Source organism: Haemaphysalis longicornis, unplaced genomic scaffold, assembly GCF_048455015.1.
Source record: "Haemaphysalis longicornis isolate Haplotype H1 unplaced genomic scaffold, Haemaphysalis longicornis Haplotype H1 scaffold_6, whole genome shotgun sequence".
NCBI classification, from domain to species: domain Eukaryota; kingdom Metazoa; phylum Arthropoda; class Arachnida; order Ixodida; family Ixodidae; genus Haemaphysalis; species Haemaphysalis longicornis.
This window is the reverse complement of record NW_027526407.1, coordinates 41,772,361-41,796,631: the sequence shown is the minus strand read 5'-3', so window position 1 is coordinate 41,796,631 and position 24,271 is coordinate 41,772,361. Positions and strand designations below refer to the sequence as shown.

Sequence of the window (24,271 nt, the reverse complement as noted above, 5' to 3'; positions counted from 1 at the left end):
AAAATTCAGGCACCTCACATTACGCCGGCAACCGTTAGTCTACGTACAGACTAGTGAACGCCGTGCATTTAATTACGAGTTTGCCAATGGGATGTATACAGTCATAGACAAATGAAACCCGATTCCGAAAATATAAACCACAGCACACAAATACCCGATTTTTAGATGCAACGCATCTCTTGCTCTGAGGCATGTCCCTCCTGCATCGGCGTCGGCGGTGTCCGCACGCCACCTGCGCATGCGCGACTCTCATCCGCTCTTCTCTCCGACAGCTGTGCGCAACACTCTCACTCCGTCTCATTATCATAAACAACAGCTGCGTGCGCGCGCTTCGCTCCGCTCCCGTCGTGCAAGTGCGCGCATGCGCGACTCTCCTACGCTGTCTCCTCTCCTTCAGGCGCTGTGAATATAAAGCGGGTAGCGCGCTGCGGCGGTTCAGTCAGTAGAGAGTTTTAGCAGAGCGGGCCAGCGGGCAGCGGAACGGAGCGGACGAGCGGAGGCGCCACTGCGCATGCGTCAGTACACTGATGCGGCCAGCGGCTTTACGACGCTGCGATCTCGCCCGCTCGTTCGGTCATCCCAGCGCAGCGCGCCAGCGGCCCGGCGAGCGAGCGTCGGCATTCAAAATGGCTGCCTGTAGCGCGAGCGGCGGTGCGTCGTCATCGCGCACGGACGCAACCGAAATGCGGAAAGTCAAGAAGCCCCGCAGTGCTTCACGGCGTACGAAGACCTTTGCATTTTGCGGGAGGCGGCCGCGACGAGGCCTTTTGGCGACGACCACAAATGGGTTCGCGTCGTCGCCACGGTGAATCGGGCGGTGGGCCGAGAATTGACACTCCGCGGAGTTCAATATTCCTATCAGACTCGTTCAATTTTTAACGGACAGATGGCGCAGTACAACGCTTCGCTGGAGGCGGCAGCCGATCGCTCAGCTAAAACTCTTTTTTTTTCGCGCGTCGTTCCGCTGGTGCTGCGCTCGTCCGCCCCGTTCCGCTGGCCGCTGGCCCGCTCTGCTAAAACTCTCTAGTGCTCGCTCTCGTTCGACTTCGCGTCACTTTGCTTGACGACTGCGTGCTTGACTTGATTCTTCCGATGAAGACGTGATGGAAGCGACGGTTGCATGCGATGGAAATGCATCATACGCGTTCACAACACGTTTCACCCGATTTAGAGAATCAACCCAACGGAAACACCAATTGAACCCCCCGATGCGTCGCATCACACCAGGGTTCTCTCGCGGGAAGATGGGCGTAATTTTTTCCCATGAAAGTCAAATTGGCGCGTGACCTAATTACAGTAACGGAGTTGGGAAATGTGACTTTCCAAATAGACCAATAGCGCGTCATTATCTGAACTGCAGGAACAGAATTTTTCAATTTTGCGTCTTCTGGTTCATGTTCTCGTGCTCGCATCGCATTTGTCAATGACTGCATCTGCAACCGCATTTCTGAAGGTATGGTATAAGGCATCGGCAGAGATGCGAGGAAAGTGTTACGGGGCCTCTTTAATGTCATTTTCACTTGATAAGGAAAACGGTATGCATAGTTTATACTTAGATAGACAAGCTTATTTCTGCGTTAGGACGAATGTACGTGGTGGGCTTCGTGTGGAAATTGGTTCAAGTATGGTGTATGCAGACATAATTTACCGACTTTGCTGACGTTTCTTCAGGTGGTAACAACCGTATATTTCATCGCAATTCTATTCAAGAATACTTTTCACAGAAAGCAAAAACAGCGCCGGCACTGCGATATTGCTGTTATTCTCTCTTCGTTTTGTATGGTTAGGAACATTTCTTTTGAATTTCAGACTCATTTCGAAGCGTGTAAACAAAATCTTGACAACGTTCACACGGAGGAGTATCGAAGGCACGATGAGGTAAGCCTGCCAATTCCGGTTTTGTAGTTTTATCAAATACCCTGTATGAAAAAAATACTCCCTTTAACAAAAAACGTGCTTTGCGTCTTCAAGTTAAGAAGTTACGTAGTAATGGAGCGTAGTAAACGCTTTCACCGGTGGTGGTCGGACGCATGTGCAGGAATAGGAATGTAGTAGGAATAGGAATGTAGGAGTAGGAATAGGAATGTAGGAATGTGCAAGAATGTTGTATTTGCAAGTGTGTAACTTTTGCCCTCGATCTTGAGCTTTCGTGCGTAACCAACCTTTGTCATTACAAAAACCCGTATATAAACATCGTGTACTTCCTATTTGTGAAGTACGGGGCAAGAACTTGGGGTCTCACTGAACACGTTCGAACAAAACTTGGATCAGCTTAACGAGCCATGTGAAATACAGATGTGAGGGCAACACTTACAGGTAGGAAGTAACAGCGGTGGTCACTGATCAAACTCAGACAGAAGACAATCGAGTGAACATGAGCAAAAAAGAAACTGGTTTGGCAGGTCATGCATTGTGGATGCAGGAAAGCAGGCGGACCATTCGCTTGCGGAATGGCTACATTAAAGGAGACAAGGACACACCAAGTACTCGGTGAAAAGGTGTACTCTCAAATTTTAGGGCAGAAATGAACTGGGCAAGCTCACGACAAAGGTGTCTGGCAATCTTTGGGAGACGCCGTCATGCCGCAGTGGACGCAAACAGTCCGACAATAATAATGATGTCGGACTGCTGTCGGATGGTTGACGGATAATGATGTCGGACTGTTGATAATTATGCCGGACTGAAAGCAAACCTACATTGTAATCGTCTCTTCAATGACGATAAGCCATTAAACGGAGATGTGTCTGTCTTGTGTCTTTCTCAAGAACGTGTTTGTTTCATACGTCGAATACACAAAGGGAACAGAATAGCTAGGCAAGGAAGAATAATAAACCTGTTTATCTCTGTGACCAACGATGTATTCTGAGGTACAGCAAATCTGCGTGCAGGTCCTTTTGGAAATTCGTTGGGCGAAAGGATGTCAGGGATAGCCGAAAAATTGTATCAATTCAAAACAGCGTGCTGAATGCGGCTGGCCTATCGAACCAAAATGGTTGGCCACGCTCTTTGTGAACAACATCCTAATGGTTGTAGATCGGTGTCGAACAGGCTGGTGGAACCCAGTATGGCAGAAGCTGTCTTCAAAGCAGCCAATCAACGTTCGGTGATAAAATTGATGGTGCAACCTGCGTGTCCTTGTCTGTGCATGCGTAACCGCGACATGGCCCTCGGTATTAGGTGACGTCATGTAGTAGTGCACGTATCGGCCACCACGACAATTTCAAACACTACGGTAAGAGATCAAGGCTGGAAGGTTGGTGCTGCAATAAGCATTCATTACCGTTGTCGAGGCTGATGCGAATCCTTAGACTTCATGCTGAATTTTTGCGCAGCGTAAGACTAGGACAGATAGAACAAGGGACACGAAGACCAGCGCAGTTTTTTTTTAACTGAAATTTATTTCTTGAACAACACATATATATACACTATCTCACAACCCTTGATCACCGCGCATGAGCAGGTTAGTACACTCTCCATCAAAATGATAACCATATGATAACCATACAATCATATGATAACCATACAATCATGATAACCATACAATCAACCATATGATAACCATACAATCAAACTGACTTGATAAGGCGAACTGCCGCCTCGCAACAATCTGTCCTAGTCTTACGCTGCGCAAAAATTCAGCATGAATTCTGAGTACCAACTAGCCCGCCTAACGGTGTTATTATAGAATCCTTAGACGTCACACCCGGAAGTGAAATCGCGGCAGAAGGTGGCGTCAGTGATAATGCATCCCATATTAATAGAGTAGAAGGTGCACTGGCGCCAGGATCGATTTCAAAAAACTAGAATGCCTCGATTCATGAGAGGAACTTATTATTGACCAGTGGAAGTGGCTGGAACCGCAGTCCAGGACTCCATTGGTGCGATCCACCGTTATCGCCTTTTCAGCGAGTCAAGTCTGCTGACTAGGTACAAAGTTTGCGTGTACTGTCTCCCACTGCTCTACAGTATGATTGGGGCTCGGGACCGAGGGCTGGGTTTGACTGCTGGTGTCAGATTTAAAGGTGTAATGCAGCTGAAATGTCGCAGTGTTCGCACAGAAGAGTTCTATTTCGCGTATTGGATAGCGCGTGTTTGTTTGGAGTTGCCAGAGGGTGAGTTTTTGTAGGCACGAATCAGAAGATTAAAGGAACTTGTTCTTTTGTAACCGGTTCGTCGTGTGAGTATGTACTGTTGGGGGATGTGCGTGACCAGAGGGGGGTTGGCCATCTGTTCCTTCCCAGCACGGCCTGGCGTTTCTGACTACCTTTTAGAAGGCGGCGTAATCATAATCACGCGTCACGAGAAAGCATAAATTCTCCTTAGGAAGCAAGTGCTGTGGGAACAAACGAAGAGGAAGACAAGAAGGTAACAGACACCCCTGTCTGTGTCGCTGTTTGTTCGCGCGATATTTTTCTCAAAGACAATGAACAAACGGTCGAGCAACCAAGTCTTGTTGAGGCGAAAATGTTATTTTTGTCTTTAGAACGATAGTTTGGCCGGATAAGTCAGCTATGTGAAAAGACTCAACCTTCGTTGACTGCCTTTTCTTCGCAGGAAACGTTGCCAGGAGCAACTGCTCAAGTCGGATGCCCTCGCACGAAGGGCGCGTTGACGTTCTGTATAGATCCCGAACTACGTGAAGTTCCAGAAGACAGCCGTGTATGGCTTCAGTGTTTGTCTTCTGGAAACGTGTTTGCAGCATTTGCTGCCTTTGAGCAATCATGCTCCGGAAAGAACCTGAGTGAATCGGCCATGTATACCCAATTTGTCTTTGCTTTGGTCGACAGCAAACTTTTTGAACTGGTGACGGACATTTTAGAGCATCCGTGCCAGACACAGCCACTCGACTGCCTTATGGTGGCGCTGTTTGCTAGAGTGTCTCTCCCGCGGAAGATGTGGGCGAAGAGGATACAGGAGGTCACCTGGAATGACGTCTTGAAGTACCTGCCTTCAGTCCTCGCTTCCCGCGTGCAAAAAAAGAATGCAATGTCTTATTTGCAGAACTACCCAGTTTTTTTGGAGGAGCGTGGAAGCAGCCATGCCATCGACAAGTTTTCTGGTACTAAAAGGAATTCGGCAGAGGCTCCACAGTCCAGTAATTCTACAAAGCCAGTTTCTCCAGCGAATGATGTTATACCAGCACTTAGATTTCTAAGACCGACCGGACACATGGGATCTTCCTGACTCACCTCGTCATCATAAAGGCAATTATTTTAGGATAGAAATCTGAAAGGCAATTTTAGAAAATTTTCTCCCTGAGGTTCATTCCACACAGCCGGTTCTGCATTCCGCATTGAGTTAAGTTCTCCAGAAGCCCAGCGGCCATTATGTAAGTGCTGGAACGCTTCCTAAACAACTATTTAGTTCAAATGATTAATTGTGCGTGCGAATACAGTAAGGCCTCGTTAATTCGCCCGGTAATTGGGAAATTCAATTAATTCGGCGTTCCTGCTCCCTCCCTTCGAAAGTGTACGTTGCCACATGTCCGCGAACGTTCATCATTTCGACGGAAATTCAAGCGCACACAGCAGAATTCGGGCCAACGCCTTTTAGAAACGTAAGCCGCAACTCGCCGTCCTTCGCTCACCTGCCCTCTCCCACTTGCAGTGAACATGATGCGAGCGTACATAGAGACCACTAAACAGCTCCCCTGTCGTCTCCGAATTTCAGCTCCCCTGCGCAGTTAAGCTCTCGGACTATGTTGCCATTGGTGATAGCGTTGTTGTCGCCGGTCACTTAAGCGATGATGAAATCACGAACGATGACCTCGGTGTGGGAAACGAGGCATCCGGCGGAAATGACCCGTGAGATGCATTCACTGTGGGTCGTACTGCAAAAGAGGCTGCTATTGCATTCGCTGTTCTGGAAGAGAATTCTGCTATGCTGCTCGATGCAATACTCTCGCTCAGCACAGGTTGTCGCATGGCCGAAAACTTATTTTTTCCACCCAGGTATCCGCCAAAAGACAAACTTGCAAAGCCGACTTCTCACAGCAAATGTACGCGGAAAATAACTGAAAATGCTGTTTTTGTCGTCCATTCTTTAAGTACACATTGGGATATTTCGTACGTTTACCTAGCTTAGAGACCAGAAAAAATGAGATTGCATTGCATAGCGGGGTTACAGAATATTTTTCTTGTATATTTGGCGATTGAATGATGAGACAAGATACAAGAAGCACCATCAGCAACAAAAACCAAACTGTGTGTGTCTTGCCAAGCTCCCGGAACAGCTTGCGAACAAAAATACAGATGCAAAAAAAACGCTGCTGACATTTTGGCGCATTTTGAGTGTTCTAACATTAATACACTTTGATACAATGAGGTGTTACTGATGAAAGCAAGGTAATGTTTTATTGGTAATGTGTCAAATAAGGAATCTTGCGATAAAAATGTTACATGTGAAATTTCGCGTTCACTTCTTTGAAGTAGACTTTTCGAGTTGGTGGTAGACGCGCTGAATACAAACGACCACATGATGTTAGCCGCATTAAAATGTCGTTGGACCAGAGGTGCACAATTTTATGATATAAAATTAAACTGAACTGTACCCCATACCTTCGCATGAAAGGCGAGATTCAGGAGCGGTCATTGGCGTAAGCTAGAGCTTAGTTTTTAAGTCGACTATGGTCGACGAGTTTAAAGATAGTGATGGCGGTATTCGCTCCAAGATTCAAGTGAGGCCCAAAGCGAGTGAGCTTAGTTTCAAGCGTGTACGCCAAATGAACGTACCCGTGTGTCTGTGATAATCACACAGTGACCACCAAATTCGCCCGCGGTTCAAAACATGATTTGAACCTGAAGCTTCCATGTCTTATCACCCGTATGTCTTTTAGAGATGATTAAACAGTAGAAAGCCTTATTTTAAAGATACAAACAACGTGATTTCAACATCAACGCTTTACGTCCAATCACTTTGAGTAGATTAGTTATGCAGTTTGAGTAGACTAGTTATGAATAGGCTCCCTTTTAAACATTAGTAGAGTAAAAACAAAAGTGTGTACGAATGTGTATGTGCCTTTTCAGGGCTGACCTCCCTGAACGACCAAAAGAAATAAAATTTGCTTATATCTTTCACCAAAACATTGTGTCAACCATAACTCATGTGACAAAGAGCTTCACTGGTCGCCCACTTTCACCGAGTGGAATGACTCATTATTAGTTTTTTTGCCTTATTCTGTGTTTTTTAAAAATTATTTATCATTTTACTGTCTATGCGTAGCCAAAGAGACTGTTGGGTGGAAGGTTGCATACATTATTAAACTCACATAGTGTCACTCATAAAGGCATGAAGTCGGAAACACCCACTTTCGGCAGGCTTCAAAATATACGCTTTTATATAAAAACAAAATATGCAAAACATCGCTCAATGCAGCAGCGAAAGGTTTAAACAAGGTCCTACCATTTCTATGATTTCTAGAAATCTACTCCCCAAGCACGTGATTATGCCCCAAGAAGAACTGAATGTCAGCCATTGCCACAGGCAGTTGCTGACAAAGAAAGCTTTTGTTTGTTTGTGAGAGGAAGCTTTTGGTTGTTTGCGATAACAAAATGTTATCGATTATTCAAAGTGCTTACTGAGTATTTTCTCATTTTCGACTATACCTTCTTTATTTTGGTTTAACAAATTATTGTTTGTTGAACGAACGAACAGCGTGTTCCACATGACACATGAACGTGATGATACGTGAATGGAACAGGTGGACGCCATTTTCCTCTGTTATGTGCGGCGCTTTTTGCTCCAGTGAAAAAAATTGCAACAATTTTATAGCTCCGTAGTGACCGTTCAAGTAAATGGCCTGCTATTTGGAAACGAACTTTCTAAAGTTCAAAACTATCATATCGTTATCGTTTGCTGTTGCGTGAACCTATTGAGCAAACTGCCACGTTTAATGCTAGGAAATATTACTTTGCACATTGTGCGTTGCATTTGACTTACCTTGTTGCATGCTATTCAAGGTTTCCAACGATTACTTAAAGGAGCCATGAAGAGAAAATGCAAGTTGGTTTTATTCGAAAGATTTCGTGTTTTATAGTGCCCCCGGCGCTTGTCCGGATACAAACGGTGCTTTATTCACTGAGAAATTAAACAATTTAGGTTAAAATTTTGATTTTCCTGCTCAATCGTGCGTTTTCGTGGTCCCAAATGACATCACAGGAACCGGCCGCTCTGCAGCCTAGAGTACCTTCATTCACGCATCCGCCGTACAGGGTAGAGACACGTATACGCTGGCGCCGCCTTTTTCGGTTGCTCGCTCGCCGCCGAAGCAAGTCATTGTGTCAAAACCGCGCTAAAATTATCGCCGCAACGCGGTTTACTGAAGAAGTTTGAATCATACTGTCTCTTTCGCGTTGCTAGGTCTCGTGGGAAACGAAAAGAATAACGCGTTGAGCCCGTTGGCCCAATTGCGGCGGCACGGGACCGTTCAAAGGTTGTCTCCACCCTGTACAGCGGTGTTGGTTTGTTCCCGCGTTTCTTTACGTTCCGTAGCCTAGATGGCGCCACCATACCGTGGCAAGCGTTTGGTTTGTTTTTGCCCGCATTTAAACCTGGCTTGTTTTTGTTCTGGGAGAAAATATTCGTTCCCTGAAACAGTGCTCGCTCGACAAATGGGGTCACGTAAGACACCGTTGCTTGCGTCAATCGGCCAGTGTCGTCTGAGACAACCCCAAGCCCCGTAGTGCTGTGCAGCTAAACCAAGCATACTGTGCGCAGTACGAACAGCAGAACGTATCAGTACTTCTATGTTTACATGTGCTTTCGTAACTTCCACTGTTTGTCCCATCATTCTTATTGCTTTGTAAAGCATGTGCCCTAAATTTAAGCGCAAATCGCTCGTTCGTCTAGTTAGTAAGCTCTACCTAATTTGCGTCTGCTTCTGCCAGCCTCCGCCAATCGCAGAGCTTAGCTCATGTGACATCATAGGTTCTGTTGCGGGAAATGAGCTGGTGGGTCGCATGACCATTCCCGTTTTTCCTAATTATGTAGCTTATTTGAGCGAAGTTTACGTTAAAAGTGGTGTCAGTATGATTCTAAGGAGACAATCTTTTGAATGAACCAAACTTGTGTTTTCTCTTCATGGCTCCTTTAAATGTTAATCTTTCCTTTTGGAACATTTTCGAAGGTTTGAGGACTCGAAAATTTGATGATTCGAAGATACGAAGAGACATCACGCTCAGGCGGGAAATAATGACCCTTATTTAGAAGCGCAGACGTGTTTTTGCCGGGCGTCGCAACAATAGATGAGTGAGGAGTTTCTCCAAAAGAAGCCGAATCCACCTAAAGCGAATTTGAGACAAAAGCGAAAGTTTCTTACCGGGCATAAATGCAACAGTGTCAAAGCAATTCTATATGTTTTGCATGTACGCTAAAGGAAGTTTATGACCACAAGTAATTAAAAAAATTATGCAGTGAATTTGAGCAATATTAGGATGATGTTTGTATTTGGCTCGTATTCAACTCAAACTCTTAAGCAGATGCGACCTTATGGAAAATTTTTTTAAATTGACTTTCAAGAATGGTACGATGATGTTTTGGTGGAAAAGCCATTAAGAATACGCAACAGGGCATCGAGCACAGTAGAACCGTACCTGAAGAGCAGGTAAGTCCTCTTGGCAGCATTAGCAGCTCTTTTCAAATTCTTCCGTAGGATAATTTTTTTGGGCATGCCCGACGACACTCATGAAGTTAACAAGCTCGGAATTGCGTTGCCGTGAGTTTTCAAAACGCAGTGTCTAAAGTGCTGTCCGATGGCACTGTAGCTGATCGTTGCAGGCATGGCTATAGTGCCGTCCAACGGCATTCGAATATTTAAGACTAAGGTAGCGCCGGCCAAAGCGTCTGTCGTTGTAGTGTAGAGGATCCTTCTCAACTTCGTGATCCCAAGGAAGGTCGTTCGAGACTGGCTTTTGCCTCGGTTCTTTTTTTACCTTTAAATTAAACTATATTTTCTATGGCTTAGGTTAGGTTTGGTGTTGTACATGATTTCTTTGTGTGCGTTAGGTGATGTTATATTATGTTTAGATTAGGTTGCCTAGCTTTACGTCATCTAGAGCGATACAGTGCCAGACGCGGAAATTTTGTTATAATACGCAGGTGGACGTCGATATAGTGGAGTGCTTATAGTACCGTCGGACGGCACTCTAGACACGGCCTTTCCAAAAGGCTGCTCATGTCTTCTTCACTTTAATAAAGTGGCTCGTATCCACAGTAGAGGGAGGATTGGCCAGGGCTTGAGAACGGCGGTTATTTAGTTAAGTAATATGTATGTTTAAATCTTTATTAAGAAAAGGGGGTGGCCAGTGGCCTAAGAAAGGGGGGGTTGTGTGGAAGGGGGTGTAGGGCTCCTCATTGTCCTAAATTGTTCGGGCTACGCCTGACTATTTGGCAAACTCCCACAGGGAGAGCAATCTTGCCTTGATATAATTGGGATTCCTGGGCGTCGTCCACTCTTCGTATGATACCACCTGTTGGGTGCGTCGAGCTGGAAGTTCACGTAGGCCACCACAGTCTTAAAGGAGGTGTCGAATGTCCTGCTTGTCTGTGGAGTCCTTGAAGTACGGGCTGGGGTACGGTGGGTTGATGAGAGCGGCATAGCCGACGCCTACTACGTGCCGCCATTTTAACGTAAGAGCGCCACTTGTGCAGCACATCTTCGGTAAGGGAGGCCCTTGTTCGGACATTCTAGGTCAGAATTTGAGCCCCTCGGCGTAAGCCCTTTGGAAGAGGGGGCTCATTTTGAGGAGTAATGTCTCTCAGGGTTGTCTTTCTTCGTTTTTTCTCGCGTTCAACGAGGCTGGCCGGGTCGAAGCCAATCAGTGGAGGCACCAGGTGTTCGGGAATCGAGTGAAGCGTAGAATTGTGCGCGCTCGCGATTACGTGAGAAACCTTGGGTCCGAGGCTACCCGCGTGTCCCGGCACCCAGTCGATGCATACCTGGACATTGTGGTTGTTTTTTTGTGCTATACATTCCTTTATGAGGTGGCAGACTGAACCAATGAGACTTGTTCCTTGAAGCCGTTTGATGGCTTCTGTGTTGTGGCACATTATGATATGGGAGTAAAAAATGAAAATAACAAGATTTACTCTGCAGGGACGGGGGAGAGAAGATGGAAACGATTGTTTCACAGCTCCCAGTTTCATTTCTTTCACTTCTTCTTCTGATCACTTTGTCGTCAACGTCTGGAAACAAATATTTCACCGATATCTTAATTTCCGACTGAATTCATAATAAGCCAGCTCCGAAAAGCAACAAAAATCTTTTTTAAGCACACACAAAACAATCCGAACAGCCAAGCCAAAAGCAACGCCCACGAAACAGTCCGAACAGTCACGCCAAAAGCAAACTCCCATTGAGCAAATGAATCTAGCTAATTTTATTCGTGCCGCAGCAAAATCTGGCCAATTTTCGATACAAAATACGATCTGCGTACCCGTTTTCAGGGTGTTATCTCACCTATTTTCTTGCGATTTCGTTTCTTGGGGAAAGTTACCACGTTTTTCGTGTCACTGCAGTTTTCATCTGACTTAGTTTCGGCTTGTGGATTTGGCTCATTTCTAAAAAAATCCTCAAGTGTACCTAAAATGTATTTCGATTACACTATGGAGACAAATTTGCAAATCTGGAAATAAAAACGAATGTCTGGCAGCGATGGAGGGGCAAGTGGAAAGCACGCAGTTGTCAGGCAGAAAGGCGCATACATCGAGCGAAGATCAATAATTGGTAACGGCATCGCAGCCGAAAACTTTGCAAACGTGTAGGTCAGCAGGCCGGTAGGTGAAGTTCTGGCTGAGGGTAAGGAGAACATTTGAGTAGCGTCATACCGCGAGTAACCGTCCACCAGCAGGCCCTAGATGTACATAGATAGCTTGGTCTCGAACGGAATATCTACGCCGACACCTACCGAGGGCACCTAGTGCAAGTACACCTGTGGCGGCAACAAAAAGCAAGATCAACATGGCCGTGAGATGCTCCAAGAATTGAAGATCCTCCTGAAAAAGTACAGTCCGATCAAGGCAGCCTTCAAGAAAGTGGGAGCATCACAGACCATGAATGGCCCTTGTCGGGCTTCATGGTCGTGTAATCGTCACATGCGCCCGGAAGGAGACAGGGGTGCTGTACAGCCGGACAGATCGTAATCAGCCCTGTAAAAGGCTGATTAAAAGGCTGGTTACAATGTGCAATATTTTGTAGAACAATCAATGCTCATCTATAAGAATTTTGCAAAGGTCACAATAAATTAGCTCGAGTTTTTTTCCTTACAGAAGCACTCCGTACCAGCACTTTGGAAGAATTGGTAGTTCAAATTTAATTTCAAGCCACAAACGCAAAAATACGAGAAAGGAACAACTGTTCATATCTCTTTTTATCGCAAGCAAAATTCTGCGTCATGTTTAAGGTATCACACGTACAAGACCACGCAGAATGATTTAAAAATAAGCTGCAGTTCCTAATTTGTACACATGAGGACAAGTAGTAAACAGGAAAGCAACATGCGAATCACTGATAATAAACTCCCATAGAAGCGTCATAAAAAAACTGCATTTACAATAGGAACGTAACGGTTGAAGCTTGCAAGATGCATGACAAGAGAGATAGTACTTCGGTACAGTGTCTGAACCCTTACGTGCGGCCAAATCACCAGTAATTAAACATCTGAATGTTCAAATACGCATGTGTAGAATTAAAATAAAACGCTGTGCTAGGAAATTTGCTTTTAATGACATTTATTATGACTTTAGAGATGATCGCGACAAAAGTGGTGGCTACCGCAATGTTATTACGGTGCCTAGGAGCTACGAGGGGTTGGCTACGGCTTACTCCACATGTCTGGCAGACAATAACAGTGATTACAGGTTGCATGCGAGTTTCGTCAATGTACTTTAGAAAGGGTTCAATGGCAAGTATTTATTCGTCATTCATCAGCTGCCAAGAACTGTTCTTCACACGCTGCATGTCTTAAAGAGCAGCCGCCTCACGAAACGTGAGCTGCAGCGTCCTGCTTTTCTCCTGCTGTTGACCACCGTGGGATTTTCCCAAAATACTATTGCAATACCACAGATAAATAGTTGTAACATTAGTTGTTCATTTCGGTTCACAGATCAGCATGGACTACTTCAGTATAAAACCCTTTCCTTGAAGAGAACAAGTACAAGGACTATGAGAAGAGAACAAAATTTCAAACACACACAAACATTTTTCTGGAGGGTAACAAACTCAGACATTTCCTTAGATAAAAGTGAAAATTAAAAACAACGAGGAAGGCTGTCCTGTGAAAGGCGTGCTCCTGAGTATGCACTATGAGCTCCAGTAATAAACAAAAAAGAAATGTGCTGGAGATAAAAGCAACAGGATATTTAACATCTAAAAGAACGCAAATAAAGACCTAAGGAAAGTAATTCATTATAAGTGATATTTTTAGAGAATCTTAGTTTCTGGAGCCCCTTAGGATTACAAAAATGAATAATATAAATCCAGAACACGGCGCGAGGTAAGAAGAAAGGAACACATAACGCGGTTTTCCGAAGTGCCAGCACTAAAGCATTCAAATGGTGGCACCCGGACGACAGCATACTATTACAGATTTGAGCACAATCTTGTTGTTACAGGGCAGGTTCACAACAAAACGTTATGCCCCCCCCCCCCCCCCCTCCCCAAATCCTTCGGAAAAGTCACATACAGAGAGAAATCTCCTCATCTCGTTTTAGCACTTGCAAGAACTGATATTAGCGACAAAGGCGCGCAGAATTAGCAATAGTTTCCGTACAATGCGATTTTAAGTTCACCCTCAGCTCATAAGGAAGTTGTTGTACGAACGTGTGGAAACCAATCGGCTTACTTCTACCAGGATTCAGAGCAGACATGTTTCTTCTGAACAACGAGATAAGGAGACATTCATACGCATGGGTTTTTGGTGGGGACGCCAGTATGTCCCTAACCGCTTCCTGTACCTGAGGTGTGAGTGAGTTCGATGTTATCGAATACTTTTGACTGTTTTCGTAGATGCGGCGGGAGTAGAAATAGCTTTCTGCCTTTCTAAACCAGGCCTGAATATCCTGGTGCGGCACGCCGAGGGCATGCAAAACGGGAATACCGCTGTCATGCGGCGACAGTCGCCGCGTGGAAACGTTCTCCCCCAGGGATTTGGTTTCGCCTTCGCCCAGTGCCACTGCGGAGAGGTATGTCCGCTTGTTCAGGAAATGCGGAGTACTGGTGGAGGAGTGCCTCCAATTGTCGTAGAATTGCATTGACTGCGGGAAAAGCGAAGTCAGTAACGGGTTAGTAAAGGATTACCCACGAGTGTATAATACCAGTGATATAAGTAGGAATAAAGTCAAGGGTTTGACGGACGCCCGTCTGGTCGGGATCGAGGGTACATTTGAGAGAGAAAGAGAGCACCGACCAAGTAATGAAAAAGAAAAAACTTAAAAGATATTTCGGCTCCCGCATGGAAGCCTTGTTAACAGAGAAAGATTGTGAACAAGGCTCCCGTGCGGGAGCCGAAACGTCTTTTAATTTGTTTCTTTTTCATTACTTGGTCGGTGCCTTCTTTCTCTCTTAAATAAGTGGGAATACATCGTGCAAAGTTGGTACTACGCAAGAAGAAACTAATAATTTTAATTACAGTAATACCTCGTTAACTCGAAGTAGTAAAAACAGGGAAATATTTGGAGATAAGCGGATTTTCAAGATAAGCAAAGTTGCGCGAACCGCCATGAAATATCGAGTTCTCCGGGAAACGCCTGTGCTCCATATGTTTTTCATCGCAAAAGGAACCCGCGCCCTCCATTGGGTTTTTCTGCGCGCGGACATATTAGTACACTGTACCTCTGCGCATGTCTGTACTGTCACATTACGTGCCACAGGTTGCTTGACGAAGTTGATATGCCTCTAGGCTCAGACATCACTTTTGGGAAAACATCGGCTTTGTTGTAGGCGCGGCTAAACGATAAAAAAAATGGTGGGACTTAGGCACGGCATCATCGCGCCAATTTTGGGAAACTGTCCGCTGCGGCGAAATTTTCGTTCCAGTCTCGGTCAAGATTCCGAGATATCCGCAGCTTGGCCCAAAAATACTCCGAAATAAAGGGCAACAAATAGATGGGACGTATAGGAAATGGTTCGATGTGGCGGAAAATTCAACTTTGCTGATTTTTTCAGATACGCGAGTTCGAGTTAACGAGGTATTACTGTATAACCATCACTAGCGCCTCAAATGCCTTTACATGACAACAAGCGCCAGCAGAAGCCTGTTTGAACTCTCTATAGTTTTTACAGCGATGAGAGCGTTCACAAATAAACTTTGACTATATTACGACGAGTCTTTGTGGTAATGTTCTTTCGCTTTGCAGTTAGGTTAGCGCACTAACTTTAAATTTAGAATGTTCTCTTTAGTACGTTTTCTTCCGAAAATTATTATGAGCACATGTAGCTACCTTCCCCTTCTCTCCGCGGGACTTCCCTGTTTCCGTTTGGTCAAATGTCCTGGTGGGGAATTCGTAGGTCCGCGACTTCTCCGTGTCCGCACTTTGGGTGGGGCAGCAGCTTTGCTTGTTCTGTGATTGGGTAGATTGGGGCACAGTTGAAGTCACTACTGGGTAACATATGGTGTGAAGTTATATTACCAAATGAAAGTGCGAACATAGGAGGACTAGGTTTAATTTTGATCGTCAATAGGTAGTATCACTCAACGAAGTAAATCATTGATGTATAACAGTGCAGCACAATGTTGCCGTCAGAACAAGCTTCACGCGAATCCTCTTGAATGAGCAGCGCGCGTTTGTCTATAGTATACCCTCAACTTTCAGGCAGGCTCGGCCCAAATATTAACTTTCCTGTCGCGCTACAAAGGCCGCTAGCGCCATCTATGTACGAATAACTTAGCGTTAACACCAGCTTAGGTCGTGCAGCAATAGAAAGAATTTCTACACAGCGGGAATAAAGACAAACTATGCAAAGGTAAACCCGCTACAAACTAATACCAATGGTGCTATGTCTTGTACATGTCCACAGCTTATAGCAACAGTCACAATCTGTACACTGAGGGCACAACACGCTCTTTGGAGACCCGCAGTGTTCGTTTATTAAAAATGTGCATTAAATTGGTTTTTACGATAGTCAGCTTGACAAAGGTGCTGGACAGACGGATTAATCAAGCCACCTATTTCAGAGCTCACAAAACAGGTTGGTAGAACACCAGGAAATAAAATGTCTTCGTTTATTAAAAATGTGCATTAAATTGGTTTTTACGATAGTGAGCTTGACAAAGGTGCTGGACAGACGGATTAATCAAGCCACCTATTTCAGAGCTCACAAAACAGGTTGGTAGAACACCAGGAAATAAAACGTCGAGCCATTACGCCAGACAATGTCCTAGTATGCAGGAGAGCGTGTAGGCGGGGGAATCAGGCTTTTACGAAGGCAACACAGAAGCCTCCAAAGAATGCTACGCAATGTTTTACAATTTTCCTATAAGAAGTTTCGCCCCCCCCCCCCCGCTTTCTTGTGCGTATCCGTGTTTCGCTGCCTTTAGAATCCTCGCAAATCTGTTCTCTGCAGAATGCGGGACCAGTCATTTGGGAGATGACTTCTTGGTGTGGAGTTGAGTTGAAGAACTGGATTACAAGAGATCATTCTTTTTTGTAAAAATTTACAAAGTAGTTAAACTCACCGTTGTCCTCTGGAAGTTCGTTGTTCCGCTTTCTTCCAATGATTTGGGCGGAGGGCTGGTCCACTTGAATCTGGGGTGGGTAGTTGCGTTTGGAGGGTAGCTCTTCTTGTTCTGGGAATGTGTATCCGGAAGGAAATTTGTAAATACTGCTTGTTTCAATAAGGTCTGCCCTTAAACTACGCAACACCAGTGGGAAAACCTCATACTTTAGCTTAGGAATAGGATGAAATGGATGTACTGAACGGAGTAGAGCCATTACTACTATTCCCAGTACCGGACATACATGTCCAAGGAGCAAACGAAAGTGGAAATTTTGAGGTTGTGTATGCATTTCTACAGCCCGCAGAATTCTTTCAAACCAATGTTTTGTATTGTGCAATAAAATGTTGCCGCGAGGATACTGGAAATTATCATTTCCGTATGCAGCGAAGTTAATAACTCATGAATTCGCATTAGCGCCTTTGAGCATTATTTTGGGAGGTCATTAAAATGGGCACGGTTACCTCAAGCTTTGCCCTCTGGGACTGCGTCGTTTTGCTTTCTACCGATGTCTTGGTCGGAGAGCAGGTGCTCTTGCTCTTGGAGTGAGCAGTTGTCGCAGGCGAGTAGAACATTTTGCTCTGGAAATGAACTTGATATAAGCGGCCTGCTGCACCCTTAAGCCTTGCGGGACACAACGATTTCAGACAGTAGTCTTGCTAGATAGTCAGAACGGAGCGCTGACGAACAGCCTGCTAGGTTTCTTACTTTTACTAATATATTGCCGTCAGATAGTCTTAACTCTAACATAGTTAATCAGGACGACGCTAAGAAATACTGTTTGGCAGCCTTACTGGGAAACAACTTTCCAGTTTCCAGTTACAGAGGTAAGGAGAGAGGGCCTGAAAATCTGCCGCACTACTTGGCCTTCCTATAAGGATGTAACGTTTTGAGCCACCAGCATTTCTAGATAGATATTTATTTTATTATTTATTTATTATACCCTCAGGGACAAACGGCATTACAAAGGGGAGTGGTTTACATTGCAAGATATGGTACATGGTGAACAGAAAGAAATAAAATAGTGTTAGAATGATTACAATAAATATTTCAGCGTGCTAAGATCAAAAATACATTAAGCAGATCCTGAGTACACAGTTCTAGCTAGTGTTTCACGAAAATGATGGTTATCATTAACAGACACAATTTCAGAAGCCAGGTTATTCCATTCACGGGAAGAGCGAGGCAAGAACGACTGTGCAGCTGCATTAGTATGATAGGTCCTAATGCCAACTTTGTCACGGTGATCGAGTCGATGGGAAAAATACTGGGGCTGTGGAATAAGTTCATTGCGCAAGATAGAATAATGGTACAATTTATGAAAAGTTGATAGGCGGGACACTTTTCTTCGAGACGGCAAAGTAGGCAATGATAAATTAGTTTTCATTCCAGATATGCTGGCAGTGCGATTGTAATTTGAAAATATGAAACGCGTAAAATTATTCTGAACTAGTTCAAGCGATGTAATCAAGTTGTGGTAACACGGATCCCATACCGAAGACGCATATTCTAATTTAGGTCGAATTATTGTTTTGTAGAGGGCTAATTTGAATAAGGATGGAGCTCTAGAAAAGTTACGGCGTAGGTACCCAAACGTGTGGTTAGCGTTGCTTATCATCTGTTGGATGTGCAGTGCCCAAGTGTCGAGTATGGACCAGCATCCTACTACGTATCCTCAAGAAACGTCTGAAACGATCGTTAAAGAGAATCGATCAGCGATATTGCTACATTGCAATACTAGGCCAGGGTTGCCAGATCTTGTTAAGGTTCGTCGCACTTCAGTTCATTCACTTGCAAATGCTTTTTGCCATTACTTGGACTCAGCTATTAGAGGCACTAGCTAGAAAGCTTCACGGCGAGTGCCGATAGTCAACCTACAGAACTCTTTGACCTTACGGGACGCAAGTTTTCCAGCCGCCATCTTTATGGAGCAGTGGCAGGAAATGATATTTAACAGATTGCAACGATTTGTTTCCTTTCTCAATTACGATACCTATTATACATAGGTTGGTTTATTGGCGGTGTTTTTGGATCACGTGGTGGTAGCGTAGAAAGATAGGACAGCAATTTCGCCGCCCCAGTGGAGTTCATGGGTTAAGAGCATGGCTATATCACCTTCAGTACGCGAAATCTCTGACCCAAAAGGAACTATAAGGATCCGCAACACCTCTCTACGCAGTATATAATGCCTCTTTGGGAAACCATTGTGGTCTAGCGTGGTGTATGAGGCTACAAGCTTTCGCATCGCCGTGAACAAGTTCAGCCGACCTGCGGCACACTCTATGTGGGTAACCTATTAGATAGTGTTGCACCCCTCCTATTACGGCACATGACAAGCACAGAGGTGATCGCACGAGGCGTATTTTGAATAACCAGGCTGCAGTCAGGTTCCGGTGTGAACGATGCGTGTGAGCTTGTTAGTCTATTTGTGACAAAAGGTTGATGGCGTTGATGGTGCTAGTGAGCACGCAGGAATTGAAATAATCGATAACTGCTCATCTGCAGATAATCCCGTGGCCACAGGAAGTTGTCAAAGTAGGCAAAAACCCACAGTCAGCCGATCAGCCACCTCGGAGTGCTTGACGGAAGCCGCTGATAGTGCACGTGGAAACCCCTACTACTAAACATCTTGTACTAGCGCTGCACTCGCTTTCTGTGGAGGATACCACGTGGTCTAGTCGAGCAGCCAAATTAAGCCGTACCGCTGGGATCACATATAATGAAGTGAAGTTTTTGCGTATATACTGATGCAAAATAAACTGAACTTGAACTTGAACGGACCCCACTGCGCTAGTCCGTCGTAGCCGATCATTCAGCACAACATAAAATTTGTTGGGTGCTTGTTAAGTTTCCACCAAGTGTTCAAAGACAAAATAATCTGCCCGCTTCCACAGGTACGTTGTGCGCGGCTCTCCTGTCAAGAATGTGGAGCTTGCACCAGATGCTTTCATGAGACCTTGGTAGAATTAACGGCTGCTTCTCCCTGGCCACTGAAAACACAAAAAACTTCCGGGTGTTGAGTGCATAGGGCGCATGAGATGGTGTCGGGTTTGAAGTAAACAGGGTAATCAGGAGCATTGGACACAGACCAGCTTTCAGTGGGATGGGATTCACTTCAGCCCCAAACTAGGAAACAATGTAGGGCGCTTGGGGGAGAGCGTTAGCTTTTTCAGGGGGCCCCGCGAAGCTAGGGAAGGCGATCTAGGCGACATATGGGAAGCGAGGAACGTATGCACACACACCTTTGGGACGCAGCCAGGCCTAGAGCTAGTCGAAGACCCTACAGACATAGCTGAGAATGTTAACAAAGGCAGTTTAAGGAAACACAATAGAGCGAACAATTAAGCAAGAAACAAAAAGAAACGTAAGTTGGAAGCAAAAAGAAAAAAACAAATGCAATAAATATATAATCAGCTACATAAATATGCAGGGCGGCAGCAAGCCTGATACGTGGGTGGAAATGTAAAACCAACTTGAGCGGGAAGAAATAAACGTGTACGCTTTAGCCGAGACTCACTTCCGAGATCTAGAAGTCCCACCTGTCATATACAATTATGTCTGCGAAGGATGCAACAGGACCCCAGGAATGAAGAGATGGGGAGGTGGCGGCATGCTTATTAAGCAAGGAAAAGACTGGCAGAGTATGCACGAAAGCTGTAAGCAGCATCTATGGCTTAAAGGCACGATAGCAGGGAAAAATACATGGTTAAAATTTGCTTATCCATGTGCCGCTAGCGGAGTTAGGGAATAAAATGCGAAAATGTTAAACTGTCTGAGAAGAGATATCAACGATTTCAAATTTTCAGGTGAAATAATCTTTGTTGGAGATGTGGATGCCCACATAGAAGATTTCGATGGTTACGCAGATCACAATGGCTCTCTAGTGATAGATCGATGTCAGGAAAACCGGCTAGTAATAGTCAACACAGAAAACAATTGTGACGGACAAATAACATGGCAAAAGCCGTAACAGACAGTCCAACATAGACTATATTCTTGTCTCCGAAACAGTATACAGAAGTTTGTGGGAAATGAGGATATATGAAAACAGAACACACAGCTTAGTAAGCGACCACAAGAGGCTTTCCTTGCGCTTACAAGAGCAACCCGGACAGGTTTAGAAATAGGTACAGTCGGAGGAACTAATTTGAACAATGAGCAGTTAATATCATCGCTGATAGAATGGAAGATGAAATCAATAAATACCCAGACAAAAATTGGGATTACAACGAAATGATCGAGTTCATAAAGCATGAAATGGGTGAAGCCAAACAACGAAGCCGATGGAACGGGAAGAGAAAGCCGAGAAGCTGGTGGAATATGGAAATAAAAAATGCTATTGACGAGCAGGAATATGAGTCGAGATAACTTAGAGAGTCAAAAAAAGAATTGATATGGAACCGTAGGTAGTTAAATAAAAATGGGATATATAGCAACCGGGGGAAAGAACTGGAACTGCAGAAAATGGGGTAAGCAAAGATCAAACAAAAAACCGACCAATGGATGGCAGAAATACGGAAGGACAAAAGCGGAGCGAAGACGTTTTGAAACCAGGTAAAAATAGGAGGCTCAAAAAACAATATTGATCAAAACTTCTTGACGGATGACGAGAGGAAACATTTTGAAGGAGAACAGACATTGACACATGTTCATCGAGTGATTAGGAAGAAGTTTAGAGAAACAGAGAAAGTGACGCCTACACCGATCACAACAGCGCCAGAGAGAGAGAAATACATTTGAGAAAACTTAATTGGAAGCAAAGCATGCAAACGGTTTCCCCCAAGCAAATACCCGAGGATTGGCTACAAAGTAGGATTAAGCAAAGCCAGTGCTGATCCATACAGCCCACTTACAGTAACATCAGTGGTGCATAGATTCGTACTACAGGCGATAAAATCAGAAATCCAAGCATGAATGGAAGAAAATGATATCCTAGGCGAACTACAGAATGAATTTAGAGAACACAGGCGCTTGGATGATAATTTGTTCGGTATAACACAGTGCACTTCAATAACGAAATATCAGAATAGACAATTGTGGATTACGCAAGTTCATGGGCATTAAAGGGGCATATGACAACGTAAACAGAGGACTGCTGTGGAGAGTGCTGAATTTCCAGGGCTTAGATGAGGAGTTAATACAGTTCCATAAAGCAATCTTTATAAACCCAACAGACAGTACCTGACATGGGAAGGGCAGAAATGTGCACGGCAAGTCAACACATATCGAGTACTGAAGCAGGAATATTCTTTGAGCCCAATACTGTTTATGCTTTACATTGCAGGGCTAGAAAATAAACGGGAAAAAGTCAAGTAGGGTTCAACCTACCGCACACGGGGCAAGGAGAAGTGATAGAACAGCGTGAATGTTTTACGCAGACGACATTGTTCCCTCAGCAGATAGCCTAGCCATACATATATGCAATGACTCATAAATATTAGTGGCCAGGAAGCCACAGACCTCCGGTTAAATTTTAGCATTGAAAAATTGGGAATAACGGTCTTCAATGACCCTAGCACTGACTCAGCTTCAATTGAGCATGGCGAATTACCAAGAGTCAAGGAATATAAATATTTAGGAGTGTGGATGCGCGAAGGAGAAAACTACTGAAGAGCTCACGAGGAGGAACTTCAAAATAAAGGAAAGCGAAACGCAGCTGTCATGAAGCACATGGCTCTGCGGGGGTATAAGAGATAAAAAGTAGTAAAAAAAATGGACCCATCTCCCCGCGAGGGGGACTCGAGTAAATGCGTCGCATAGGGGGTGGGTGTATTGCGTTAACGTTTAGTGTTTGGGGGGTTGGTGCTATCACGTGTACACCACGCAGCTATCACGCCGCTAGCACGCCGCTGAGTCGCCAACGCACGCCGCTGACGACGTAGTTTGAATGAGTCAAGGATATAAGGCGCGTTCGTAGCCTTTGATTCTGTGTCGGTTTTGTGGCGCAGTGGGAAGAGCACCATGTACCTCGCGTTCCGCCCACAGGTAGTGAATGCGTTGTATCAGCAGCTTCTTGACGTAGTTTGAATGAGTCAAGGATATAAGGCGCGTTCGTAGCCTTTCATTCTGTGTCGGCTTTGTGGCGCAGTGGGTAGAGCAACATGTACCTTGCGTTCCGCCCGCAGGGTCGTGGGATCGGAACCAGGCGCCGGTAACTGTTATTTCTTTTTATAGTGTAGGGGGAGGCTGGCTGCTGCGGACGCCGACACACGGGTGACATCCTGAGTTATACAAATGCTCTGCATTTAAAATTCGGAAAGGAGCAAAGCCTCAAATTTGCGAATGATGTAGCCTGCTTGAAATCAGACGCCCTATCAAGCCTTGAAGTGAACTAGACAACGGTAGGTCGTTCGGCAGTAGGAGCGCATGGTAAAACAACCATAAAGCAGGGGAGGGCGGTATGGGTGGGCGTCGCTTGAAGTTCGAGGAGCTCACAGTAAAATATGTTTTGAGGGCAGGTTGGGAGCAATGGATCAACGTAGGTGGGAAGCTAAGGCTTTTAGGTCCCTATACATGAATAGCGGGACACGCAGTGGCAGGGAAGTCTAGAAGGCTAACGATGAAATACAGAAAGAACAGTGGAGAATCAAACACAGCGAAGATACCACAAAGAAGCAAGACAGATAGAAAAAAAAATAAATGGGGAGAAAAAATGGAAGCTAAAAGGTCGTTAGAGATGTACCGGGCAGCGAAACAGGACATCAGAAAGGAAAATTTATACAATAATTCCAAGGGAAGTGCTTTGCTTTCTGATGCTAGAGCAGGTTTCTTGAGAACTAAGAGCTTTGTGGGGAAGTATACACAAAATGATGGGGTATGCGTGGTCTGTGGAAAAGAAACACAAACTATGTGGCACATAGTGTTGGAATATGAGTGTATCCATCCACAATTACATGAGAGAAATATAATGATTCCAGAAGCCCTTGGATTTAAGGGTAGCACAGAGGGTGTTAGCTTTAAGGCTGTCGAGACGACTGAAAGAAGATTAGAATGCTGGTGGAAGAAAAGAAGAGATGGGAATACTGCTAGGGCAGCTGCCCCCTGTTACAGAAAAAAAAAGTATTCTGAGCCTGCCCTAAGAGCAGCGCTAGAATTAAACGATGAGTATAAAACATAAATATAGTAGATTCTTTGGTAAAATTACTCGTCCTTACCCCGTTACCAAGGGGATACCATTGCAATCATCAATCATCATGTACAAAGCCATGTACTAATGCTCGTCCAGCTAGGTATCTCATTGAAGCATTAGTGAGCTAGTAACCTCTGTGAGCCCAGCAAACGCAGTGTAAAAAACTGAGCTTCCTGCACGGTCTTCTCGTGTTCCACTCCTTGTGGAACCCCGAAAGGTATCCTCAACCTTTACCTGTGTAACTCGAGCCTAAAGAGAAGGCAGTGGCAGCTGCTGTGAAATGGGACTCACTATCTGGGCGGAGTGTAGCTTAAGAATTACACGCCGCGGTGGCTCAGTGGCTAAGGTGTTGCGCTGCTTAGCACGAAGTAGCGGGTTCGATTCCCGGCCGTGGCGGCCGCTTTTCTGATGGAGGCGAAAAACAAAAACGCCC

At 44.9% G+C, this 24,271-nt stretch overlaps 2 protein-coding genes across 6 annotated transcripts in view; one reads left to right on the top strand and one right to left on the bottom strand.

Annotated features, from left to right (window-relative positions):
* LOC144142519 (uncharacterized) overlaps positions 1–7,265 on the top strand; it is a 43,006-nt gene extending 35,741 nt beyond the window's left edge. Inside the window, exons 7-8 of one of the 3 annotated variants that reach the window (XM_077674094.1) lie at positions 1,810–1,878; positions 4,555–7,265. In XM_077674094.1, the coding sequence (XP_077530220.1) occupies positions 1,810–1,878; positions 4,555–5,184 (699 nt within the window). In that variant the 3' untranslated portion in view covers positions 5,185–7,265. The remainder of the gene's footprint in view (positions 1–1,809; positions 1,879–4,554) is intronic. The other 2 variants (XM_077674093.1, XM_077674095.1) reach the window with 2 other exon arrangements.
* Positions 7,266–12,702: 5,437 nt separating this feature from the next.
* LOC144142516 (uncharacterized) overlaps positions 12,703–24,271 on the bottom strand; it is a 119,136-nt gene continuing 107,567 nt past the window's right edge. For 2 of the 3 annotated variants that reach the window (XM_077674089.1, XM_077674090.1), the window contains 3 exons: positions 17,174–17,290; positions 16,671–16,781; positions 15,537–15,555 (listed from right to left, as the gene is read on the bottom strand). In XM_077674089.1, coding sequence (XP_077530215.1) covers positions 17,175–17,290 — 116 coding nt within the window. In that variant the 3' untranslated portion in view covers positions 15,537–15,555; positions 16,671–16,781; position 17,174. Of the gene's footprint in view, positions 14,251–15,435; positions 15,556–16,670; positions 16,782–17,173; positions 17,291–24,271 lie in introns of those variants that run through there. The other variant, XM_077674088.1, reaches the window with a different exon arrangement.